The sequence below is a fragment of the Hyperoodon ampullatus genome, assembly GCF_949752795.1.
Source record: "Hyperoodon ampullatus genome assembly, chromosome: 9".
Taxonomy (NCBI): Eukaryota; Metazoa; Chordata; class Mammalia; order Artiodactyla; family Ziphiidae; genus Hyperoodon; species Hyperoodon ampullatus.
Genome location: NC_136922.1, coordinates 8289281 through 8312866, shown reverse-complemented (window position 1 = coordinate 8312866; position 23586 = coordinate 8289281). Strand labels below are relative to the sequence as shown.

Here is a 23586-nt window from a genome sequence, read left to right as displayed (position 1 = left end):
TAAGTGGAAGTCACTCACGGTGAGAAGGTTTCTCTGAGCTGAGCCCAGCAAGGGGAACTATTTGAATAATTAAGGGGTGTTTCTTAGGGACAGTAGATTGAAGTTCCTTTCCCCCTATCTTTCTGGACCCCCCTCAGTATATTTACCAAGACCCTTTGTCCTGTGCACAGTGCTTGGACACGCTCTGAAAGAAACGTGTCACTTTGGCTCCCCGTTATTTCATTACTGGTTGTTCTGATCTTAAGATGGCAATAGTGGAGCCATTTTTCAAGAATGAAGGAAATCATAAAAATCTTTTTTCCCCGTGGTAGTTACAAGCTCTCTTGATTTCTGAATTCTTGACCGGAGATAGGGGATGCTGCCAAGCTGCCCATTAAGACCATCTGACCACCAATTTACATTTTAAATTTGTGATCTTTTAAAACAATTGGAGTTTTTCACCATGCCTGTTTTCTCTTTTTTGTCTTGTTGAAATATAAATGTGCATTATTTTTAGAGGCTAATAGAACTATAGCAGTTTTAAGCAAAGAAATGTATATAGGAGTAATCAGAGAAAAATTTAAATAAGAATAGCTCACTATTTCAAAGGGACAATTAGTAAAATCTAGCCATGGCCTGTTTGTTTGTTTTTTAAGTCAGGTTTTCTTACAATAAGGTGAATGTTACATATATGGAACTAAACACACAGATGAAGTACTAGGGGATTAAATTCAGTAAGTATAATACAGATAACTCAAGCTATCATCTCCATGTATTCTGGTATCGACATCACATACATAGACTTAACTGTCTAAAACATTTTGATTACTAATTCACAGGATAGCTTTCCAACCCCATCTCCAGAAGTAAAATATTTATTGAGCTCCTTTTGTTTGTAAGACCCCATTCTAAATGGCTAAGGAACAGTTTCAGAGGATAACATCAATTAAAGTTGCAAAAGTTGGTGCCTCTCTATAATAAACCTAGATGTATCCTCTAAATTATCTTGGACTCTTCCACTCTAGTATTAGAAAACACTTCAGTGATGCTCCCCACATTCAACTGACCTTAGGATTAATTCCACGCGTAGCCTACTAGTGGACTTACCTTCTGAGATACAAGATGTGACTCTTCCTACCTCCATACTGTTCTACTGCTTTTCCTGATGTGAATGACATTCCCTTTTATCCGTTGCACCTGTCAGATTTCTATTTACGCCCTTCACTATCCATGAAGCCCTCTTGAACCACTCAGGTTCACCTTAATCTCTCCATACCTGGACTGTAACTATTGATTCTACTACATAAGTGGACACAAAATAAAAGAATTGCATGGTATGACACCACTACATTTTTATAGCACAACGTATTTTGCATCATTGGCAGAAAGTGTTGAATGAGTGACTGAAATCAATGAGAAGTAAAATATGAATATTGATTCATAGAGGCAGTAAAATGTAGAGTACAGGAGCATGTGTCCTGTTTTCCTGTATGATACTTAAGGTTGGTTGAAAAGGAACAATATTGAATTCAGCCTTTGGCCAGAGGTTTCCTCACTACTTAGGAAGGCTTTCTAATTTCTCAACAAACGAATAATGTCTGGAACATAAACACAGTGCTGCATCAAAGAAGTGTAATAAAGAGTTTTAAGGGACAAATTCATGGTGTGCCGTGAGTTTGGATGTTTATGAAGTTATTACTTTGTTTTCTTTTCCAACAAGGAGAATTACTGAAATATTTAAGGAACTTTGTGGCTGGAGAAGTATAAACATTTTCATTTCTGCGAGAGTTGTGTAAGATATAGACTTAAAATTACATCATTCCACAGAAATATAAAAACTTCAGTAATCTGGAGTATCACATGCATCAGAACGTTTTACTCTTTGGTTTAGATGATCTTTATTGACAGTGTTAACTATTAGCATATTGTTGTTTATTTTTTCAGCTATTTGAATGACTTGGACAGAATAGCACAACCAAATTATATCCCAACTCAACAAGATGTTCTCAGAACCCGAGTGAAAACTACAGGAATTGTTGAAACCCATTTTACTTTCAAAGATCTTCATTTTAAGTGAGTATCTTCAAAACATATGATTTATGAATTTAGATACAGAACACATTGTTTAAGGAAAAAAAGGTATACTAATAAAAGTTTTAAAATGTTTAGAGTTTGAAATTACAAAAAATGTTTCACACCTGATTGGACAAAAGAATTTTGGGCTGAAAGAGGTCAAGAAACATTCAGGAGGAATACTTATATTTTTATTTAAGAAAAAATAGCCATGCAAATTCCTTTTGCCTGTATTTTTCACAGTGACTTAAATAAAAATAGTTTTTGGCTTTTATTTTTAAAAGAAAGTACTGCTCTAATATTTTGTATTTTGGGAATGTGTTGCCATCCAGTTTTAGGTTTTACTGATAGAATATATGTTTATTTATGGAAATATTTTTAAAAGTTACCTTTTTAAAAATTTTCACGAAGATTTTTATTTATGCAAACTCATGTTTGTACTATTTCATGATGAAAAATGTTCATTTAATTTACAGTGTACTATAACTTAACTGAAGTCTGAACAGAGAAGCACCAAGTGAGCCTTTAGAATGAAAGGGAATCTGGAGTTCATTTTGTCTAGTCCGCTCATTGTGTAATGAACTGGGCTCAGGGAAGTTCATTTAAACATTGCATTCAGATTTACAGAACTATGTTTTTCTTTTTCCAATAAGTAACAGTTTTCAAAGTATGAGAAAAACTGCTGAATTTTGCTTCAGTTAACTCCAGTGCTCTCCAACAGTATGATAATAGAGCAGAATTTCTGAAACCATCTTAAAGAAAGGCTACTAGTGAAAGATTAAAAACAAATATTTATCAGCTCACCTCGTAAAGAAGCTCAATATTACAAGTTGTGGGGAGCACAGCTAAATATATGCAACTATACCTCTGATTCTCTCCATAAGTATTTTAAATATAATACATTTGTTACTATCATTTATCACTGCATTATCCCACATTCAGTGATTAATGTAATTAAGTTTTCCAGAAAACTAAAATTTAATTTCAATTTTCCCTGGCAGCTTCCCTCCAAAAAAGCAAACATTGCCCTGCTTTCTTAAACAGAGAGATAGATCATAATTAGTTTATCTGACCATGTAACTTTTGGTACTGTAACTGTTTTGCATTTGCTTTTAATTTTTTTCTGTTTTCACTTTTTTTTTTTTTTTTTTTTGCTGTCAGTGGGCTTTTTTTTTTCCTTTCCCTGCTGGTATGATCTCTTATTGAAATCTTATAGTTTGCTTACTATTTGGAGAATATTAAATAACCAAACCGAGGAATATTAAAATAGTATTATTCTAAGTAATCTGATTTGTCTTATTTGATAACTGTTGCCAGATGTATTTAAAAATTATAAAGTGATTTTAATTATAAGGAAATTCACTATTAGATTTTAAAAGCTTTATTGGGTCTTTTTTTAATCCTAGTATACCTTAAATTCTGATTTTTTTGGTTTCTATTTACCTTGCTTTAAGACCATATTCTATAGCAAACTTAAATTGTTATGTTCAGATGATGACTTTATTCTAACCATGAAGTTTCAGGAGAAAATGCATAGGGTTAGGGCTAGCAAGTAAGGATTCTGGACATAGGCCCCTGGTTAGGTAAGGGCAAGCTTGTTTAAGATTCTTAACAGACTGTTCCAATCTTGCTCATTGTCAGAGGTTTATACATAAAATGTTTACTGTCTGTAAAAGGAAATGTAGAGGTGTGAGCTCTGTAAATGATGGGGAATGGCAAAGGTAAATGTCACATCAATTATTTGGTGCTTTGGGCAATCTAACTGTGCAAAATTCAGTTTCGTTCTTCGGTAGATGCGCCCTAAACATTTGCTTCCAGACCATACACTTCACTTCCAGCCTAGGTTTCCCAAAGTTGCCATTTCAACATCAGGAGTTGTCTGTCATCCTGCTCCTTCCAGGAAGCCCACTTATCTTGCTCTATTTAGTCTCCTTGGGTGAGGTAAAATTTCACAGGATGTTTTTGGTTACCATTTTCACTTGCTGACTTACAGATAAACATAGGTCTGTCAGGAACTTCAAATAAACTTTGTCTTATTTTGGATTTGAATTCTGTTAAATTACTATCATTGCTAACATGTGGTTCCAACTTTTTATATATTAAGTGAGCCTCAGAAGAATGAGGGCAAAAATATACTTAGAATAATTCTACTGGAAACTTGAGTGTGCTTATCATTTTGTGTGTTTTGTGGTATAAATTCATTGTCTGATTTTTAACTGCTGATATAAAATTTCAGTTTCACTTATTTTGTGGTATGGGAATTAACAAATTCAAAATGAGGCAATAAGGCATTATAACTTAACAATATATATTATCACCTCTGTGACTAGGCATTTATGGAAAGTATCTATGAGGATTATTTTGCTTTAAAGAATTAACAGTTTTATCTTGTTATATTTTTGCTGAATATAGAATTAAAGCATCCCTTCTATTAGAAAATCATCATAACATGTTTCTGTTCCTTTTCTTTAGTAATGTAATGTGCAATTGGTTTTGGGGTGGAATGTCATTTATGGGGTTGGTATTTATATATGGTCAACTAGCATTGTCTCAGTCTTGGTCACAGTGGAATTAGATGACAGCCTGAGAGTAAGACAGCATAGCTCAGGATAGCCAATATATCCCCTTCCATCTTCCCTCCCTCCCCCTGCTCCCTCTAAAAAGAGAAATCTAAGAAAACTCAGTTTCACTCCTTATTTGATACGAGTCAAAAGTCTCAACTTTTCATATGAAGGAGAACATACTATAATCTTGCTTTGTTTTGGGTTAAAGAAATAGAAGTTCAGAATTTGAAGATAATTCTCCTGTGTTTGTGAAATAATGAAAATGCTCTGTGCACAGTCTGATCCTTTGTCATATTAGTTCTTAGTCATTTTTGCTCCTTGACTTATGAATTAGGCCAGTGATTCTCAAAGTGTGGTCCCCAGATCAGCAGCATCAGCTTACCCACCTGGTGATTCTAATGCACACTAAAGTTTGAGAAGCAGTGGCTTAGATTAAAGGTTCTTTATGACCAGTATATGAATGACCCTCATTCATTTCTAAATTAAATAAATTGAAGATTTCTTCTGTATTCATATTACTTGATTATCAAGTTAAAGTGCTTTTATTTTTAACATTCCCACAGCATAACTGGAAGGTCTAGATCTTCAACATGGTAAAACTAACCTATTATTGATCCATTTAGAGTTTATTTTTGTGTATGGTGTTAGACAATGTTGTAATTTCATTCTTTTACATGTAGCTGTCCAGTTTTCCCAGCCTCACTTATTGAAGAGACTGTCTTTTCTCCATTGTATATTCTTACCTTCTGTGTCATAGATTAATTGACCATAGGTGCGTGGGTTTATCTCTGGGCTTTCTATCCTAGTCCATTGATCCATAGTTCTGTTTTTGTTCCAGTAGCATATTGTCTTGATTACTGTAGCTTTGTAGCATAGTCTGAAGTCAGGGAGTCTGATTCCTCCAGCTCTGTTTTTCTTTCTCAAGATTGCTTTGGCAATTCAGGGTCTTTCATGTTTCCAGATAAATTTTAGTTTTTTGGTCTAGTTCTGTGAAAAATGCCATTGGTAAAAAATAGTCTATTATTGCTTGAAAGTGTTTTAAAATATTCTGTAGACACAGTTCATTCTTTCATTCAACAAATGTTTATGAAGTGTGTGTGTTTGTCCAGTGGAGGGGATATAACATGGCCAAGACAAAGTTTTTGCCTTTATGTTGTTTTAGGGATGGGGGAGGAGAGGAGAAGAAATAACTATTTAGTATTCAGGGGGTGATAATTGCTACAAAGAGAAATAAAGCAAGATGGGGGGGATATACTAGTTTCCTAAAGCTGCTGTAACAAATTACCACAAACTAGTGGCATATAACAATGGAAATTTATTCTTTGATAGTTGAAGCTAGAAGTTTAAAATCAGTTTGTCAGCAGGACTATGCTCCTTCTGAAGGCTCGAGAAAAGAATCCTCCCTTGCCTCGTCTTAGCTTCTGGTGGTTGTCAGCAGTCCTTGGTGTTCCCTGCCTTATGGCCATATCACTCCAGCCCTTGGCCTTCTTCCCTGTGTCGGTCTGGTTCCTCTTTGCTTATTAGTTCACTCCTCAGTTTCTCTCCTTCATCTTGCATTTTACTTTAGCAGCAAGGAGAACCAAGGCTGTACCTTGCATTCTTTGCTTGAAAATTTTCTCAGCTAAATCTAAATACCCAGGTTCATCTCTTACAAGTCCTACCTTACACCCAGCACTAGAATAGTTAAGCCAAGTTTTTGCCACTTTAAAACAAGGATTACCTTTTCTGCAGTGTCCAATAATATATTTCTCATTTCCTTCTGAGACCTCAACAAAAACATCTTTAACATTCATATGTCTTTCACCATTGTGTTCATGATGATATATATTCATTCTCTGAGATAGAAGCTGTTCTACCATGCTCTTCACTTCCATCTAAGTCTCATCAAAATCACCTTTAGGGCTTCCCTGGTGGCACAGTGGTTGAGAATCTGCCTGCCAATGCAGGGGACACGGGTTCGAGCCCTGGTCTGGGAAGATCCCACATGCCGCGGAGCAGCTGGGCCCGTGAGCCACAACTACTGAGCCTGCGCGTCTGGAGCCTGTGTTCCGCAACGAGAGGCCGCGACAGTGAGAGGCCCGCGCAGCGCGATGACGAGTGGCCCCCGCTTGCCACAACTAGAGAAAGCCCTCGCACAGAAATGAAGACCCAACACAGCCTACAATAAATAAATAAATAAATAAATTTATTTTAAAAAAAAAAAAAATCACCTTTAATATCCGTATTTCTAACCAACCATCTTTCAAGGCATTCTGGGCTTTTTCTGTCAAGTAACTCCAAATTCTTCCAGCCTTTCCCTATTACCCACTTCCAAAGCCACTTCCACAGTTTTGGGAATTTGTTTTACAGCATTACCCCACTCTGGGTACTAAAATTTGTGTCAGTCAGGGTTCTCGCAAGCAGCAGAACCAGTAGGTTCTGTGTATTTCAAGGAACTGGCTTCACGTGACTGTAGGTGCCAGCGAATTGGAAGTTTGTAGTGCAGGACAGCAGGCTCAGATAGAAACCGATGTTACAGTATTGAGGCAGAATTTTTTTTTCTTCTGGGAAACTTCAGTTTTTGCTCTGAAGGCCTTTCAACTCATTGCATGAGGTCTGCCCACATTATCAAGGATAATCTCCTTTACTGAAAATCATCTGACTATAGATGTTAATCATAACCAGAAAATACCTTCACAGCGGCACCCAGATTAGTGTTTGATGAAATAGCTGCGTATGATAGCCTAGCCAAATTGACACATAAAACCAGCCATCAACAGAGGGATAATATGGGACAGGGTGGGTTTTGTTGTTATTTTACATGGAGTGGTCAGGAAATATGTGACATTTGATCAGAGAAGTTAGCTAAAATATATTATCTTTTTGGTAAAGTTGTCTTCAAATTGTGTTCCTTGGCAATTTAACAAATGGGTAATCATTTTAATTTCTTTTGTTCTTGTTTGATCTTTATTACCAGCTGTCCTTTTTATATCTTACCCATTTTAGTGTGTAGTAGAATCATTTTGTTATATAGCATACTTAAACTTAATGAACAGTTTACTAGCTACACTAATAGAAAGAATGGCACTTAAATGATGATAAAAGTAACAATACTAGTTACTTTTGTTATGAGTACAGATCTTATGTAGTCAGATTTGGTTTATAGGCCAAAACTATTCTACAGGGAAAATTCTTTTTGCCTGAGAATTAAATAGGGACTATTTTAATTAGTGCAGTATCTAGATAAATGGAGCCTTTAAAAATGTACCAGTTTGCATAGTGTTTCCATTATGTAAGTGGTTATTTCTAGGTTGCATAACGTAATCTATGTGAATTTCAACTTGTGCTTAACTTAAACTCTTACAAGGAAAGGAGGAAAAGATTATTGTTTTTATACTGTTTGTGTTACTACCCTGTACAGTAACCTACAATGGTCTACTGTTGTGTATCATGTAAAAATTGAGTTTTTTCAGTCCTGATTTTCAGACTATTCAGTAGGCCATCCATTTATCTCATTTTTTTTTTTTCTATACCATGGTTTTACTTTTTAAGTTAGGCAGCCTGTTTGCCCCTGTTTAAATATGACTTGCTTGCTCAGCTTTTCTTCCCTGGGATGGTTTCTCCTTTACATCGAAGTTCTGCTATATTGCTTCTGAGAGAAAACATTTTGTAGTTGGATGAGGGGACCATGTTCTCTGCCTCTAATGTTCTGTGACTTGAGCAAATTGAATATATTCTATTATCTCCACATTCTTATAGTGCTGCCTCTTCTTTTGTATTTGTTTTCATTTCTGTTCTAAAGTGTTCTCATATGTTAATGAATGTGTTTTTTTTTTTTTTAGGGTATTTTGGGTTTTTTGTTTGTTTGTTTTACTGTGAGATAAAACAAAATGGTTTAAAAACCAGCAGACTTCTTTTCCTTTGTGAAAATCAATTTGTGACATTATTTTCCTCCCATAAAATCCTTTTCTCCTTTCTTCCCATCCCACATTCCCTATGCGATTTGGAGCTTTTTTTGTTGATTTTTATAGAACTCCTCAGAGCCTCTGAACATTCCGCATGTTGTCAAACTCATTATTTTTCCTCTTACAGAATGTTTGATGTGGGAGGACAGAGATCTGAGAGGAAGAAATGGATTCATTGCTTTGAAGGAGTGACCGCCATCATCTTCTGTGTGGCACTGAGTGACTATGACCTGGTTCTAGCTGAAGATGAAGAAATGGCAAGTAGAACCCCTTTGAAAGATTGAGCATGGCCTATGAAGAGCTGGAGATGTTGCCAAGAATTTTTCTGTGAAAAATTCTTGAAGAATTCTTACTAATGCCTAAATTAATAGAAAGTTCAGGCTCTTTTCTCTAACTTTTCTGTTCAGTATATTTCCCTTTTAGAATGCAAAGAACAGATGGATCCTGAATAAAAGGAAATGACAAAAAGTTAATCTCACCTCAACCCTAGTTGCTTAACTAGGCATTTCTGAGATCTGGTATCTACATACTAAATGCAAATAAAGTTAGTTCCATTATAGTCCAAGGCTTATTTTTCTTAACTTATTACTTCTGCCAGCTCAGTAATCCTTGATCTCTGTTATACCTTGCTACTGTCATGTAATTTTCAGATGTGTTTCAGTGTACCATTAATCTGGGGGAAATATTTTTAATTAGAAAACTGTAAGTGTCAGTTTCTTTTATTAAAATAAGTTATATACAATTATCAGGCAGTAGGTGTAGTGCACATGTTCATTTCTGTCGTCCTGGCACTATAAAATATATTAGTGCCCTTTTTGAAACCACAAATACTGGAAGGGCAGGAAACAGGAATTGGAGGTTTCCTTCCCTAATATACCATTATATTTAGGGTATTGGGCTAATTGTGTTTCAGCTTTTTCAGTTTAATTTATTAATCTTTAAAAACCTCTACCTATCTTTTAATGGAAACTTCAATTCACTCTGTAATAATGAGGTCTCCTTTGAAACGTTTGCACTTCGCATTTCTAGATCGCAGGGTCCTGCGGCACAGTGACACGCTGCCGGCACTCAGCAAGTACTGGTTGAATGCAAAAAAGTGATGAGTGATGTAGACACTCATCTTGCCTAAAATCAAAGCGTGTGCTTGTTCTTAAATGGCAAAAATATGTTTTTGTGGGACGTTACCTATTTTTCAGCTAAGTTCTATTGTATTACCATACTTTTTTTTTCCATGCTCATTTTTTAAAAGTAATATTTCTCAAAATCCTTGCCATTATGACAAACTGGCTGTATTCTATTACAGAACCGAATGCATGAAAGCATGAAGTTGTTCGACAGCATATGTAACAACAAATGGTTTACAGATACATCTATTATACTTTTTCTAAACAAGAAGGATCTCTTCGAAGAAAAAATCAAAAAGAGCCCTCTCACTATATGCTATCCAGAATATGCAGGTATTTTACTGTCTGTAGATAACTTGTCAGCTCGTATATTTCTAAGTGAACGTTCCCCTAAGGCAAGATTTCAGTTGTTGATTTGAATCTTTTGGCCTAGTAATTCTTAACCTTTAAGAGAAATTATTTATCAAACTGCATTCAAGCACAAGTAGTTCCTTGAGTTGTGGGTGAGGTGATTGAAAATAACATTCATTTTAGGGAAAAGCTGTTTGATAATTTTCTATGATGACTCCAAGTCTTTGTAAACTTACGATATTGATTGGTTCATCCAGTTAACAGATCTTATGTCAGGTATTGTGTGATGCACAATAAATAAAATGTGTGTCTGGTCACTGACTTTTAATGTCAAAGACAGAGGTACTCCTAAACAACAGTGCAGCACGCGAGTACAAAGGAATATGGATAGTAATTGGAAGGGGGAAAAAATTAGAAAGGAGTCCGTGAGTTAGCTAACTCCTCAGGGGAGTCAGGGAAGGTTTCACAAGAAATCCAGGCTTTGGTAATGAGACTGTTAGTGGTACTTTAATTTTACTACTGTGTAAAATGGTCTGTAGCGAGAAAAGGAGACCTGAGATGCAGTCCTGGCTTTTCCATAATTATCTCTTTGATCTTGAACAAAGCAGTTAATGGGGTCTCACTACCCCATCTGTGAAATCAGAAGTTGAGCTAAAACATTGGTTAAGTTTAGTTCCTTGGAACACTTCCCTGGCTGCTATTGAAAGTGGGTGCAAGGAACAGTGATACTCACCCCCCACCCCCTGACCCCCTCCACACTCAACTTCTCCCTCCCTAAGGCAGAGTAATTTAGCTTTCATCTGTTTTGCATATTGGGTTTCTGAATAAGGCTTTATTTTATTTTAATGAAGAAAGTTCGTTGCCTAAAAAAAAAAGTTTGACTACCAATAGTTTATCTGATCTCTAAATCTAAACATTATGAAGCTTGGTTAATTTAGCTAATTGATACAAGTTACCCTCACTCCATCCTCACTGTTAAAAAAAAAAAAGGTCTCAAGAATTTTTTTTGGTTGAAAAATGTGAAAGTGAAATATTACATTTATTGCATTATTTTTTTAACATCCTTATTGGAGTATAATTGCTTTACAATGTTGTGTTAGTTGCTGCTGTATAACAAAGTGAATCAGTTATATGTATACATATATCCCCATATTTCCTCCCTCTTGTGTCTCCCTCCCTCCCACCCTCCCTATCCCACCCCACTAGGTGGACACAAAGCACCAAGCTGATCTCCCTGTGCTATGCAGCTGCTTCCCACTAGCTATCTGTTTTACATCTGGTAGTGTATATAAGTCCCTGCCTCTCTCTCACTTCGTCCCAGCTTACCCCTCCCCCTCCCTGTGTCCTCTAGTCCATTCTCTACATCTGCATCTTTATTCCTGTCCTGTCCCCAGGTTCTTCAAAACCACTTTTTTTCTGTTTTGTTTTTTAGATTCCATATATATGTGTTAGCATACAATATTTGTATTTCACTTTCTGACTTACTTCACTCTGTATGACAGACTCTAGGTCCATCCACCTCATTACAGATAACTCACTTCCATTTCTTTTTATGGCTGAGTAATATTCCATTGTATATATGTACCACATCTTCTTTATCCATTCATCTGTCGATGGACACTTAGGTTGCTTCCATGTCTTGGTTATTGTAAGTAGAGCCACAGTGAACATTGTGGTACATGATTCTTTTTGAATTATGGTTTTCTTAGGGTATGTGCCCAGTAGTGGGATTGCTGAGTCGTATGGTAGTCCTATTTTTAGTTTTTTAAGGAACCTCCATACTGTTCTCCATAGTGGCTGTATCAGTTTACATTCCCACCAACAGTGCAAAAGGGTTCCCTTTTCTCCACACCCTCTCCAGCATTTATTGTTTGTAGATTTTTTGATGATGGCCATTCTGACTGGGGTGAGGTGATACCTCATTGTAGTTTTGATTTGCGTTTCTCTAATGATTAGTGATGTTGAGCATCCTTTCATGTGTTTGTTGGCAATCTGTATATTTTCTTTGGAGAAATGTCTATTTAGGTCTTCTGCCCATTTTTGGATTGGGTTGTTTGTTTTTTTGATATTGAGCTGCTTGTATATTTTGGAGATTAATCCTTTGCCAGTTGCTTCGTTTGCAAATATTTTCTCCCATTCTGAGGGTTGTCTTTTCATCTTGTTTATGGTTTCCTTTGCTGTGCAAAAGCTTTGAAGTTTCATTAGGTCCCATTTGTTTATTTTTGTTTTTATTTCCATTTCTCTAGGAGGTGGGTCAAAAAGGATCTTGCTGTGATTTATGTCATAGAGGGTTCTGTCTATGCTTTCCTCTAAGAGTTTTATAGTGTCTAGCCTTACATTTAGGTAAGGGTTTTTTTGGGATCTTTTGTGTTTCCATACAAATTGTGCAGTTTTTTGTTCTACTTCTGTGAATAATGCGATTGGTAGTTTGATAGGGATTGCACTGAATCTGTAGATTGCTTTGGGTAGTGTAGTCATTTTCACAGTGTTGATTCTTCCAATCCAAGAATATGGTATATCTCTCATATCTCTCTGTCTGTTTGTATCATCTTTAATTTCTTTCATCAGTGTCTTATAATTTTCTGCATACAGGTCTTTTTTCTCCTTAGGTAGATTTATTCCTAGGTATTTTATTCTTTTTGTTGCAGTGGTAAATGGGAGTGTTTCCTTAATTTCACTTTCAGATGTTTCATCATTAGTGTATAGGCATGCAAGAGATTTCTGTGCATTAATTTTGTATCCTGCTACTTTACCAAATTCATTGCTTAGCTCTAGTAGCTTTCTGGTAGCATCTTTAGGATTCTCTATGTATAGTATCATGTCATCTGCAAACAGTGACAGTTTTACTTCTTCTTTTCCGATCTGGATTCCTTTTATTTCTTTTTCTTCTCTGATTGCTGTGGCTAAAACTTCCAAAACTATGTTGAATAAGAGTGGTGAGAGTGGGCAACCTTGTCTTGTTTCTGATCTTAGAGGAAATGGTTTCAGTTTTTTACCATTGAGAACGATGTTGGCTGTGGGTTTGTCATATATGGCTTTTATTATGTTGAGGTAGGTTCCCACTATGCCTACTTTCTGGAGACTTTTTATCATAGATTTGTGTTGAATTTTGTTGCAAGCATTTTCTGCATCTATTGAGATTATCATACAGTTTTTCCCCTTAAATTTGTTAATATGGTGTATCACATTGATTGACTTGTGTATATTGAAGAATCCTTGCATCTCTGGGATAAATCCCACTTGATCATGGTGTATGATCCTTTTAATGTGCTTCTGGATTCTGTTTGCTAGTATTTTGTTGAGGATTTTTGCATCTATGTTCATCAGTGATATTGGCCTGTAGTTTTCTTTTTTCATGACACCTTTGTCTGGCTTTGGTATGAGTGTGATGGTGGCCTCATAGAATGAGTTTGGGAGTGTTCCTCCCTTTGCTATATTTTGGAAGAGTTTGAGAGGATAGGTGTTAGCTCTTCTCTAAATGTTTGTTAGAATTTACCTGTGAAGCCATCTGATCCTGGGCTTTTGTTTGTTGGAAGATTTTTAATCACAGTTTCAATTTCAGTGCTTGTGATTGGTCTGTTTTTATTTTCTATTTCTTTCTGGTTGTCTCAGAAGGTTGTGCCCTTCTAAGAATGTGTCCATTTCTTCTAGGTTGCCTCTTTTATTGGCATATAGTTGCCTGTAGTAATCTCTCATGATCCTTTGTATTTCTGCAGTGTCAGTTGTTACTTCTCCTTTTTCATTTCTAATTCTATTGATTTGAGTCTTCTCCCTTTTTTTCTTGATGAGTCTGGCTAATGGTTTATCAGTTTTGTTTATCTTCTCAAAGAACCAGCTTTTAGTTTTATTGATCTTTCTGTTTCATTTCTTTTTCATTTAAATCTGATCTTTATGATTTCTTTCCTTCTGCTAACTTTGGGGTTTTTTGGTTCTTCTTTCTCTAGTTGCTTTAGGTATAAGGTTAGGTTGTTTATTTGAGATGTTTATTGTTTCTTGAAGTAGGGTTGTATTGCTATAAACTTGTCTCTTAGAACTGCTTTTGCTGCATCCCATAGGTTTTGGGTCGTCATGTTCTCATTGCCATTTGTTTCTAGGTGTTTGTTTGTTTTGTGGTACTCGGGCTTCTCACTGCTGCGGCCCCTCCCATTGCGGAGCACAGGCTCCGGACGCGCAGGCTCAGCGGCCATGGCTCACGGGCCCAGCCGCTCCGCGGCATGTGGGATTCTGCCGGACCGGGGCACGAACCCGTGTCCCCTACACCGGCAGGCGGACTCTCAACCACTGCGCCACCAGGGAAGCCCTCTAGGTGTTTTTTGATTTCAGTGATCTCTTGGTTATTTAGTAGTGTACTGTTTAGCCTCCACGTATTTGTATTTTTTACCGATTTTTTCCTGTAATTGATATCTCGTCTCATAGCATTGTGGTTGGAAAAGATACTTGATACGATTTCAATTTTCTTAAATTTACCAAGGCTTGATTTGTGACCCAGGGTATGATCTATCCTGGAGAATGTTCCATGAGCACTTGAGAAGAAAATGTGTTCTGTTTTTGGATGGAATGTCCTAGAAATATCAATTAAGTCCATCTTGTTTAATGTGTCATTTAAAGCTTGTTTCCTTATTTATTTTCATTTTGGATGATCTGGCCATTGGTGAAAGTGGGGTGTTGAAGCCCCCTACTATGATTGTGTTACTGTCGAGTTCCTCTTATAGCTGTTAGCATTTGCCTTATGTATTGAGGTGCTCCTGTGTTGGGTGCATAAATATTTACCATTGTTGTATCTTCTTGGATTGATCCCTTGACCATTATGTAGTGTCCTTCTTTGTCTCTTGTAATAGTCTTTGTTTTATAGTCTTTTTTGTCTGATATGACAATTGCTACTCCAGCTTTCTTTTGATTTCCATTTGTGTGGAATATCTTTTTCCATCCCCTCACTTTCAGTCTGTATGTATCCCTAGGTCTGAAGTGGGTCTCTTGTAGACAACATATATACGGGTCTTGTTTTTGTATCCAGTCAGTCTATGCCTTTTGGTTGGAGCATTTAATCTGCTTACATTTAAGGTAATTATCGATATGTATGTTCCTATTAGCATTTTCTTATTTGTTTTGGGTTTGTTATTGTACATGTTTTCCTTCTCTTGTGTTTCCTGCCTAGAGAAGTTCCTTTAGCATTTGTTTTAAAGCTGATTTGGTTGTGCTGAATTCTCTTAGCTTTTGCTTGTCTTTAAAGGTTTTAATTTCTCCATTGAATCTGAATGAGATCCTTGCTGGCTAGAGTAATCTTGGTTGTAGGCTTTTCCCTTTCATCACTTTAAATATGTCTTGACACTCCCTTCTGGCTTGCAGAGTTTCTGCTGAAAGATCAGCTGTTAACCTTATGGGAATTCCTTTGTATGTTATTTGTTGCTTTTCCCTTGCTGCTTTCAATATTCTTTCTTTGTATTTAATTTTTTATAGTTTGATTAATATGTGTCTTGGCCTGTTTCTACTTGGATTTATCCTGTATGGGACTCTCTGTGCTTCCTGGACTTGATTGACTATTTCCTTTCCCATGTTAGGGTTTTCGAATACCATCTCTTCAAATATTTTCTCAGACCCTTTCTTTTTCTCTTCTTCTGGGACCCCTGTAATTCGAATGTTGGTGCATTTAATGTTGTCCCAGAGGTCTCTGAGACTGTCCTCAATTCTCTTCATTCTTATTTATTCTGCTCTGCAGTAGTTACTTCCACTATGTTATCTTCCAGGTCACTTATCTGTTCTTCTGCCTCAATTATTCTGCTATTGATTCCTTCTGGAGTATTTTTAATTTCAGTAATTGTGTTGTTCATCACTGTTTGTTTGCTCTTTAGTTCCTCTAGATCCTTGTTAAATGTTTCTTGTATTTTCTCCATTCTATTTCCAAGATTTTGGATCATCTTTACTATCATTACTCCGAATTCATTTGTTTGGTCTGGTGGGTTTTTACCTTGCTGCTTCATCTGCTGTGTGTTTCTCTGTCTTCTCATTTTGCTTATCTTACTGTGTTTGGGGTCTCCTTTTCGCAGGCTGCAGGTTCATAGTTCCCATTGTTTTTGGTGTTTGCCCCCCACTGGGTAAGGTTGGTTCAGTGGGTTGTGTAGGCTTCCTGGTGGAGGGGACTAGTGCCTGTGTTCTGGTGGGAGGGGCAGTGTACGGTGGTGTGTTTGGGGGTATCTGTGAACTTAGTAGATTTCAGGCAGCCTGTCTGCTAACAGGTGGGGTTGTGTTCCTGTCTTGCTAGTTGATTGGCATGGGTCATCCAGTGCTGGAACTTGCTGGCCGTTGGGTGGAGTTGAGATGGAGATCTCTGGCTTGCTGGCTGTTGGGTGGAGGTGGGTCTTAGCGTTGAGACAGAGATCTCTGGGAGACCTCTCGCTGATTGATGTATTACATGGGGCCAGGATGTCTCTGTGGTCCAATGTCCTGAACTCAGCTCTCCCACCTCAGCAGCTCAGGCCTGACTCCAGGCCCAGGCACCAAGTCCCTGTCAGCCACACGGAGACATATGGCATCTTGATGCTGCAATGCTGAGTGTAGTGCTTGCTGGTGCTACTCTTGCTGCTCTGGGTGACCGCTGCCTCTGTTAACAGCTCCACTAAGCCTGAGGGCCTACAAGCTGCAGGAAGATGAGACCACCCGGGGCAGCCTTCAAGCCGTGATTCTTGCCATGATCCCTGCTGTTGCTGTCATGGAATCCGGCTTCCCCCACTGCTGCCCAAGTCTCAAGAATTTGTTTCATTATAAACAAAATGTGTCAATTTTGTATTCAGTAGATTGTACAGTGAGTATTCACTGCCTTTTTGCAGGCAGTGTTAAAACAACCATATGATATCAGTGCTTTTACATCCCACTTATGTAGGTGAGAGCACTGTGATTTAATGAAGCAATAGAGTCCAAATCCAGACCCACGTCTGTTGCACTCCTGCATCCAGGACATTAACAACCAGAATACATTTAATTATATATTTTCAATGGAGGCAGAGCAGGAGGGTCTCCAATCAGTATGATCCTCCTGCTCATTCCTACAGCCCTTTTCATGTATCGCAAAGTTATACCTTGAAATAATTGCACAGAATTAACTTATTTTAAAAGTTTTGTTTTCTTTTTGAAAGTCAGTGTCCTAAGTCACCTTATTCAGAAACATTCTTAGTGCTTTGTTAGGAATAAAATTATTTATAGTTCTAATTCCAAGATTGAAGTTACCCAGAATCAAGGTGGCTCCGTTTGGCCTTTACTTTCCTCTTTCAGTTCATCTTTGTCATTTTCTATTGTGAAGTACCCCTTTTGTGCTAACATTACCAGAGGACCCAAATGAATCCTCAAATATTACATACTTACAGGGATTTTTAGAGCAGCCAAGAAGATGGTTGTTAGCTCTTTTTTTCCCAGGTATGCGTTGTGTTCAAAATGTTTCTCGTATGTTGTCAAGTTAATAAGAATCACTGATCTCAGGCTTTTTGAGCAAAGAGAGTATTACATAATTCTTTCATAGTCCCAGTGTTAAGACTATAATTAAAAAGTTCATTGCACACGCTAAGTATTGATGCTGTCACCTCTTGTCGCACCCTCAACTCTTAATCCCTGTGGCTATGTTTGCTATAGGAGAACCCATTGTAGCCTCCAAACTACTCACTTGGTTTATCCCCTACATCTCTCTGCTCCTGTCTTCTCCTCTTTTTATCTATTTACATTTTGGCATTTCACCAGATTCCATCTGCAGTCTTATAATCCTCTAGCACTCCATTCTTTCATAGTCATGTTTATTCTCAGCATGATAAATTCAGTTGTCAACTCTAATTTCTCTGCTGAGACTCAGGCTTGCATTTCCAACTGCTTGTTGAATCTATCCATGTTTTTTAGCACTTGAGACTCCAGCTGAATTCACGTTATTTTTTTTTATTCAAATCTCCTTTATCTCCCTTTGAATTATATCACTAGGCACCCAGTTCTCCAGTATTGAACCAGATTATCATCTGTACTTAACCTTTATTCAAGACAGTTCTATCACGTTAGAAAATATCTGTCACCTTCCCCCTAACCAAGTTGAGGAATGTGTCTTGTAGTTCTAGGGATTCAATAATCTAACTAGCTACCCAGAATAGATACAGCACATTGAGCCATGCACTCAGGGCAAGCTGTTTTCTCAAAACATGTTTTTAATTTAGAGGTTGTATTAGCTTCTGTGAGTCAAGAAGACGTTTATTGCTTTAGAATTTCAGAGTACCAACCTTATTATGATTTAATAACTTTAAATTTGATTTGTAGAGTATATGGTTGTCTGCTAACAACTTAAGAGATAAAATTTAAACTTATTTTGACAACTTAGAGAAAATGGAAAAATTCATAGAAACATACAAGCTACCAAGTCTGAATCATGAAGAAATAGAAAATCTGAACAGCCTATGTTAGTAAGGAGATTGAATCAGTAATCAAAAACCTCCCAATAAACAAAGTTCATAACCAGATGGCTTTACTGGTGAATTCTACCAAACACAGAGGAATTAGTTGTTAGCAGTCCTTCTTAAACTCTCCCAAAATTGGAAGCATTCTCTCCTTTTCCATAACTCATTTTACCAGGCCACCATTACCCTGTTACCAAAACCAGGCAAGTATGCCACAAGAAAAGAAAATTACAGGCCAATATCCCTGATAAACATAAATGCAAAAATCTTCAACAAAATATTAGCAAACTGAATTCAGCAATACATTAAAAGGATCATTACACCACAACTATGTGAGATTTATTCCGAGGATGCAAGCATATAGTTCACTGTCTGCAAAACAAAATGAAGGATAAAAATCAGATGATCATCTCAACAAATGCAAAAAAAAAAAGCATTTGACAAAATTCAACATCCATGTAGGATAAAAACTCAACAAAATGGGTACAGAGGGAATGTACTTCAATATAATAAAGGCCTATAGCTGATATCACACTCAACAGTAAAAAGTTGAAAGCTTTTCCTCTAAGATAGGGAATAAGACAAGGTTTCCCAGTCTCACCACTTTCATTCAACATAGTATTTACAAGTCCTACCACTGCAGTTTAAGCAAGAAAAAGAAAATGCATCCAAATCAGAAAGCAAGAAGTAAAACTGTCACTATTTGCACAAGACATGGTATTATACATAGAAAATCTCAGATTCACAAAAAACGCATAATCAGTGAATTTAGTAAAGTTGCAGAATACAAAATCAGTATACAAAAATCTGTAACACTAGTAATGAACTATAAGAAAAACTGAAACAGATTTACAGTTGCATTAAAAGAACAAAATTTCTAGGAATAAATTTAACCAAGGAGAGGAAAGGCCTGTACACTGAAAACTAAAACATAGATTGAAAGAAATTGAAGATACACATAAATGGAAAGATATTCCATGCCCATGGATTGGAGGAATATAAGTATTGTTAAAAAGGTCCGTACTACCTAAAGTTGTCTAACAGAGTCAGTGCAATCCCTTTCAAAGTTCTAATGGCATTTTTCACAGAAAGAGAATAGTCCTAAAATTCTGAATCACAAAAGACTCCAAAAGCTAAAGCAATCTTGAGAAAGAAGAACAAAGCTGGAGGCACTATGCACCCTGATTTCCAACTATATTACACAGCTACAGTAATGAAAACAGTGGTATTGGCATAAAAAACAGACACATAGATCTGAGGAACAGAATAGAGAGCCTAGAAGTAAACCCATGTATACATGGTCAAGTAATTTATGACAGATGACCCAAGAATATACAACGGGGAAAGAAGTCTCTTCAGTAAACAGTGTTAGGAACACTGGACAGCCACATGCTAAAGAATGAAACTGGACTGCTTTCTCCACCATACACAAAAATAAACCCAAACAGATTAAAGACTCGAACGTGAGACCTCAAACCCTTGAACGTAAGACCTGAAACCATAAAACTCCTAGAAGAAAACACAGGCAGTAAGCTTGATAGTCGTGATTTTTTTTTAAGTTTGACACCAAAAGCGAAGGCAACAAAAGCAAAAAGAAGCAAGTTGGGTGATATCATCAAACTAAAAAGCTTCTGCACAGCAAAGGAAACCATCAACAAAATAAAAATGCAGCCTAAGGAATGGGAGAAAATATTTGCAAAACATTTATCTGATAAGGGGTTAATATCCAAAATGTACAGTCATTCCTCAGTATCCTTGGGAGATTGGTTTCAGAACCTGCCATAGATACCAAAATCTATGGATGCTCAAGTCCCTTACATAAAATGGCATAATACAGTTGGTCCTCCATATTTGCTGGTTATAAACCCACAGATACAGAGGGCCAGCTGTATAAAGAACTCATACAAGTCAGTAACAAAAACACAATTTCACTATTAAAATGGGCAGAGGATCTGAATAGATATTTTTCCAAAGAAGACATACCAGTGGCCGACATGTCCGTGAAAAGGTACTCAACATCACTACCAATCAGGGAAATGCAAATCAAAACCACAATGAGCTATCACCTCACACCCATTAGAGTGGCCAGTATCCTAAAGAAAAGAAATGCCAAACGTTGGTAAAGACGTAGAAAAACGGGAACCCTTGTACCCTATTGCTGGGAATGTAAATTGGTGCAGCCATTATGGAAAACAATATGGAGATTCCTCAATAAATTAAAAAATAGAACTACCATATGATTTAGCAGTTCCACTTCTGGGTATTTATTTGAAGAAAATGAAAACACTTTCTGGAAAAGATACACACACCTCTCTGTTCACTGCAGCATTACTTAGAGTAGCCAAGCTATGAAAACAGCTGGCGAAGCACAGGGGAGGGGAAGCACTGCAGTAACACAGGTGGTCCTTTGAATACAGGTTTCCTCCTGACACGGAGTGAGCCTCACATGTGGAACAGAGGGTCTTAGAATGGCTTTACCAAGCAGGCGGGGTGACAGAGGACCTTGAAGTCCAGGCATATAATTTTGTGTTATTACTGCAAGAGACAGAATTAACAGTTCTTTTTCAAAGGAACATTTTAGGTATCATATGTATCATATGTATACATATATAAACTATGTATTCATATGTATATGTATCATATGTATACATATATAAACTATATAGATACAGTATATAGATACATACTTAGCACAAATGTGAAACACTGAATTTTAAAAAGTGAAAACACTGATATATGCACCATTCAGGTCAAGAAATAGAACATTTCCAGGTCCCCAGAAACCCTGTCATGCCCCTCCCAGTCTTAACTGATCAACTTCCATGCACCCACCTACTCACACAAAGTAACCACTATTATGACTTCTGTCTTCATCGATTAATTTTGATTGTTTCCAAACTTGTTTTCTAAACATCAGTTGTTTACAGCATATACTGTTTTGTGTCTGCCTTCATTTGTTCAACAGTATTTGTTTGTGAAGCTCATCTATAGTATTGTGTGTAGCAGTAGTCCTTTTATTCTCATTTCTCTATGGCAGCTCATTGTATGAATATATACCAAGATTTATTAGCCAGTCTACAGTTAATGAACTTTTGGGTTGTTTCCTAAAGTAGAAGTTCTGCTGTTAACAGTCTTTATATGTCTTCTGGTGAACGTATGTATATAGTTCTGTCAAGGACACACCTGGAAAACTGAACTCTTGGGTCACAGAGTATGTGTGGTTATCTTTAGATCCTGCCAAGTATCAAAGTGTTGTACTCAGGAGTCTTCAGTCAATCACCTGAAAGCAGAAGTGTGTCATTCACTTTTTTTCATAGGCATAAACCACAGTGTAGACCCTTGTACAGTTTTTGAATACAAAAACTGAGAAATGCTAATTAATGTATATATAGGAAGGGGAATAAAAAATACCGATCAGCATCGGCCAACATTTCTTGATCCAGCCACTAGGCTAGAAGTGAAATAGTGTGCTGCCACCATCAGGAAACTGAGTGTTTCCGTGTTAGGATGTAGAGTATAAGGGGTTAGAAGAAAAGGGACTCTGACAATTGGGGATTGAGGCAGGAACAAAGATCATGGGGAACGTGGAATACCGTGCTTTTTTTTTTTCCCCCAAGGGTAACTTATAGTCATTACAGGGTGATTAACATTGGGTATTTTTCACTTAGAAGAAATAGTTTATCTTATTCTTGAGGGCAAAGACGATTATAGAGTCCACATATTTTACACATAAGAAACTGATTTCAGTATTTTAAGGTCCATGTTGCTTAGTGGTGTACTCATTTTAACTTCGCCTTATGTTTCTTTCCTTTTCCCATATCAGGCTCGAACACATATGAAGAGGCAGCTGCATATATTCAGTGTCAGTTTGAAGACCTCAATAAAAGGAAGGACACGAAGGAAATATACACCCACTTCACATGCGCCACAGATACCAAGAATGTGCAGTTTGTCTTTGATGCTGTAACAGATGTCATCATAAAAAATAATCTAAAAGATTGTGGTCTCTTCTGAGTTTTGCAGTAAATGGTAAAATGCATTTTCAAACCAAATGAGTACTTATATGTGGATCTCTCTACACTAGAGTCTTGCAGCAACACAGAATGTAGTATATGGGAAATGCATCTGGGACCTGACCAAAATTGTTTTTTTGTTTTTTTTTTAACTGGAAGTAATGGAAAGTCCTTTCTTAAATGGGAGAGGTGGTCCTGCAGTGTGAAACTAAGGGCAGTGTTAAAGCTGGACTCTAGTGTATTGCTGACTTCTGTGTAAGTGTAAATATGCAAATGTATGTATACATGTATTTATAACTTTAGTTTTCCACATTACTTTTAGGTATTAAGAGTGGCAACTTATGATTTTAGCGTGATGGCTTGGGAAATAACAGAAATATTAAGTACTTTGTACTGAGTGACAGACTATTATGTTTGCCAGTTTTAAACAGCTTTATTTATGTTCATGTCCTGTAAATTTTTAAGTACAGTAATTAATATTAGGACACATTGCAGCCCTTGTCTTGATTATATGTATACTTGTAATCATAAAAATGTTATTTGTACAAACATTGCACAGACTGTTTTAATAACATGATTTGTTCTTTAAATTTAATGTGTTTTATTGAAACGTTCTTGAAGTGGATGAGTATACCTGCCTTTGGATCAGTTAAACATTGTATGCATTTCACTTTTTCTTTTAAGAATGCATGCTAATCTGATTCTACATTAGATTTGGTTTGAAAACAAATTTCAGATTTTTGAGGATATACTTACAGACTTATTATAAATTCTTAATTTTTATTCGGTTGGTTTGTTTTCACTTTGAATTTTAATATTTGGATGGTATTCATGCATTGCCTTAAAGGTGATGCCAGATTTTTATACACTTTAAATAACTACATTTTTATTTATAACTAAGTTTAGGTGGGTGTGAGAGCATTTTTGTGGGTAAAAAATAAGTTAGCATAATGAATTTTGAGACATTCATTTGCGTATTTCCTTTGGGAAATCCCTTGTACCTACTTATACATGATAGCTCCTTGTTTAGAAGATAACAAGAAAGATCTTTGACTATTCTGCTGATGATAAAATGCAAGCTTTAAATTCATATATGTAAGTAACTAGTTTCAAATTTA

General features: G+C 36.6%; 1 protein-coding gene across 1 annotated transcript in view; it reads left to right on the top strand.

The window, feature by feature from the left end:
• The window catches only part of LOC307058220 (guanine nucleotide-binding protein G(i) subunit alpha-1), a gene marked incomplete at its 3' end in the record, with an annotated part of 88369 nt that extends 65900 nt beyond the window's left edge, over window positions 1-22469 (top strand). Inside the window, exons 5-8 of the mRNA XM_079711657.1 lie at window positions 1924-2052; window positions 8688-8817; window positions 9864-10017; window positions 22279-22469. Coding sequence (XP_079567783.1) covers window positions 1924-2052; window positions 8688-8817; window positions 9864-10017; window positions 22279-22469 — 604 coding nt within the window. The remainder of the gene's footprint in view (window positions 1-1923; window positions 2053-8687; window positions 8818-9863; window positions 10018-22278) is intronic.
• Between the last annotated feature and the right edge of the window lie 1117 nt (window positions 22470-23586).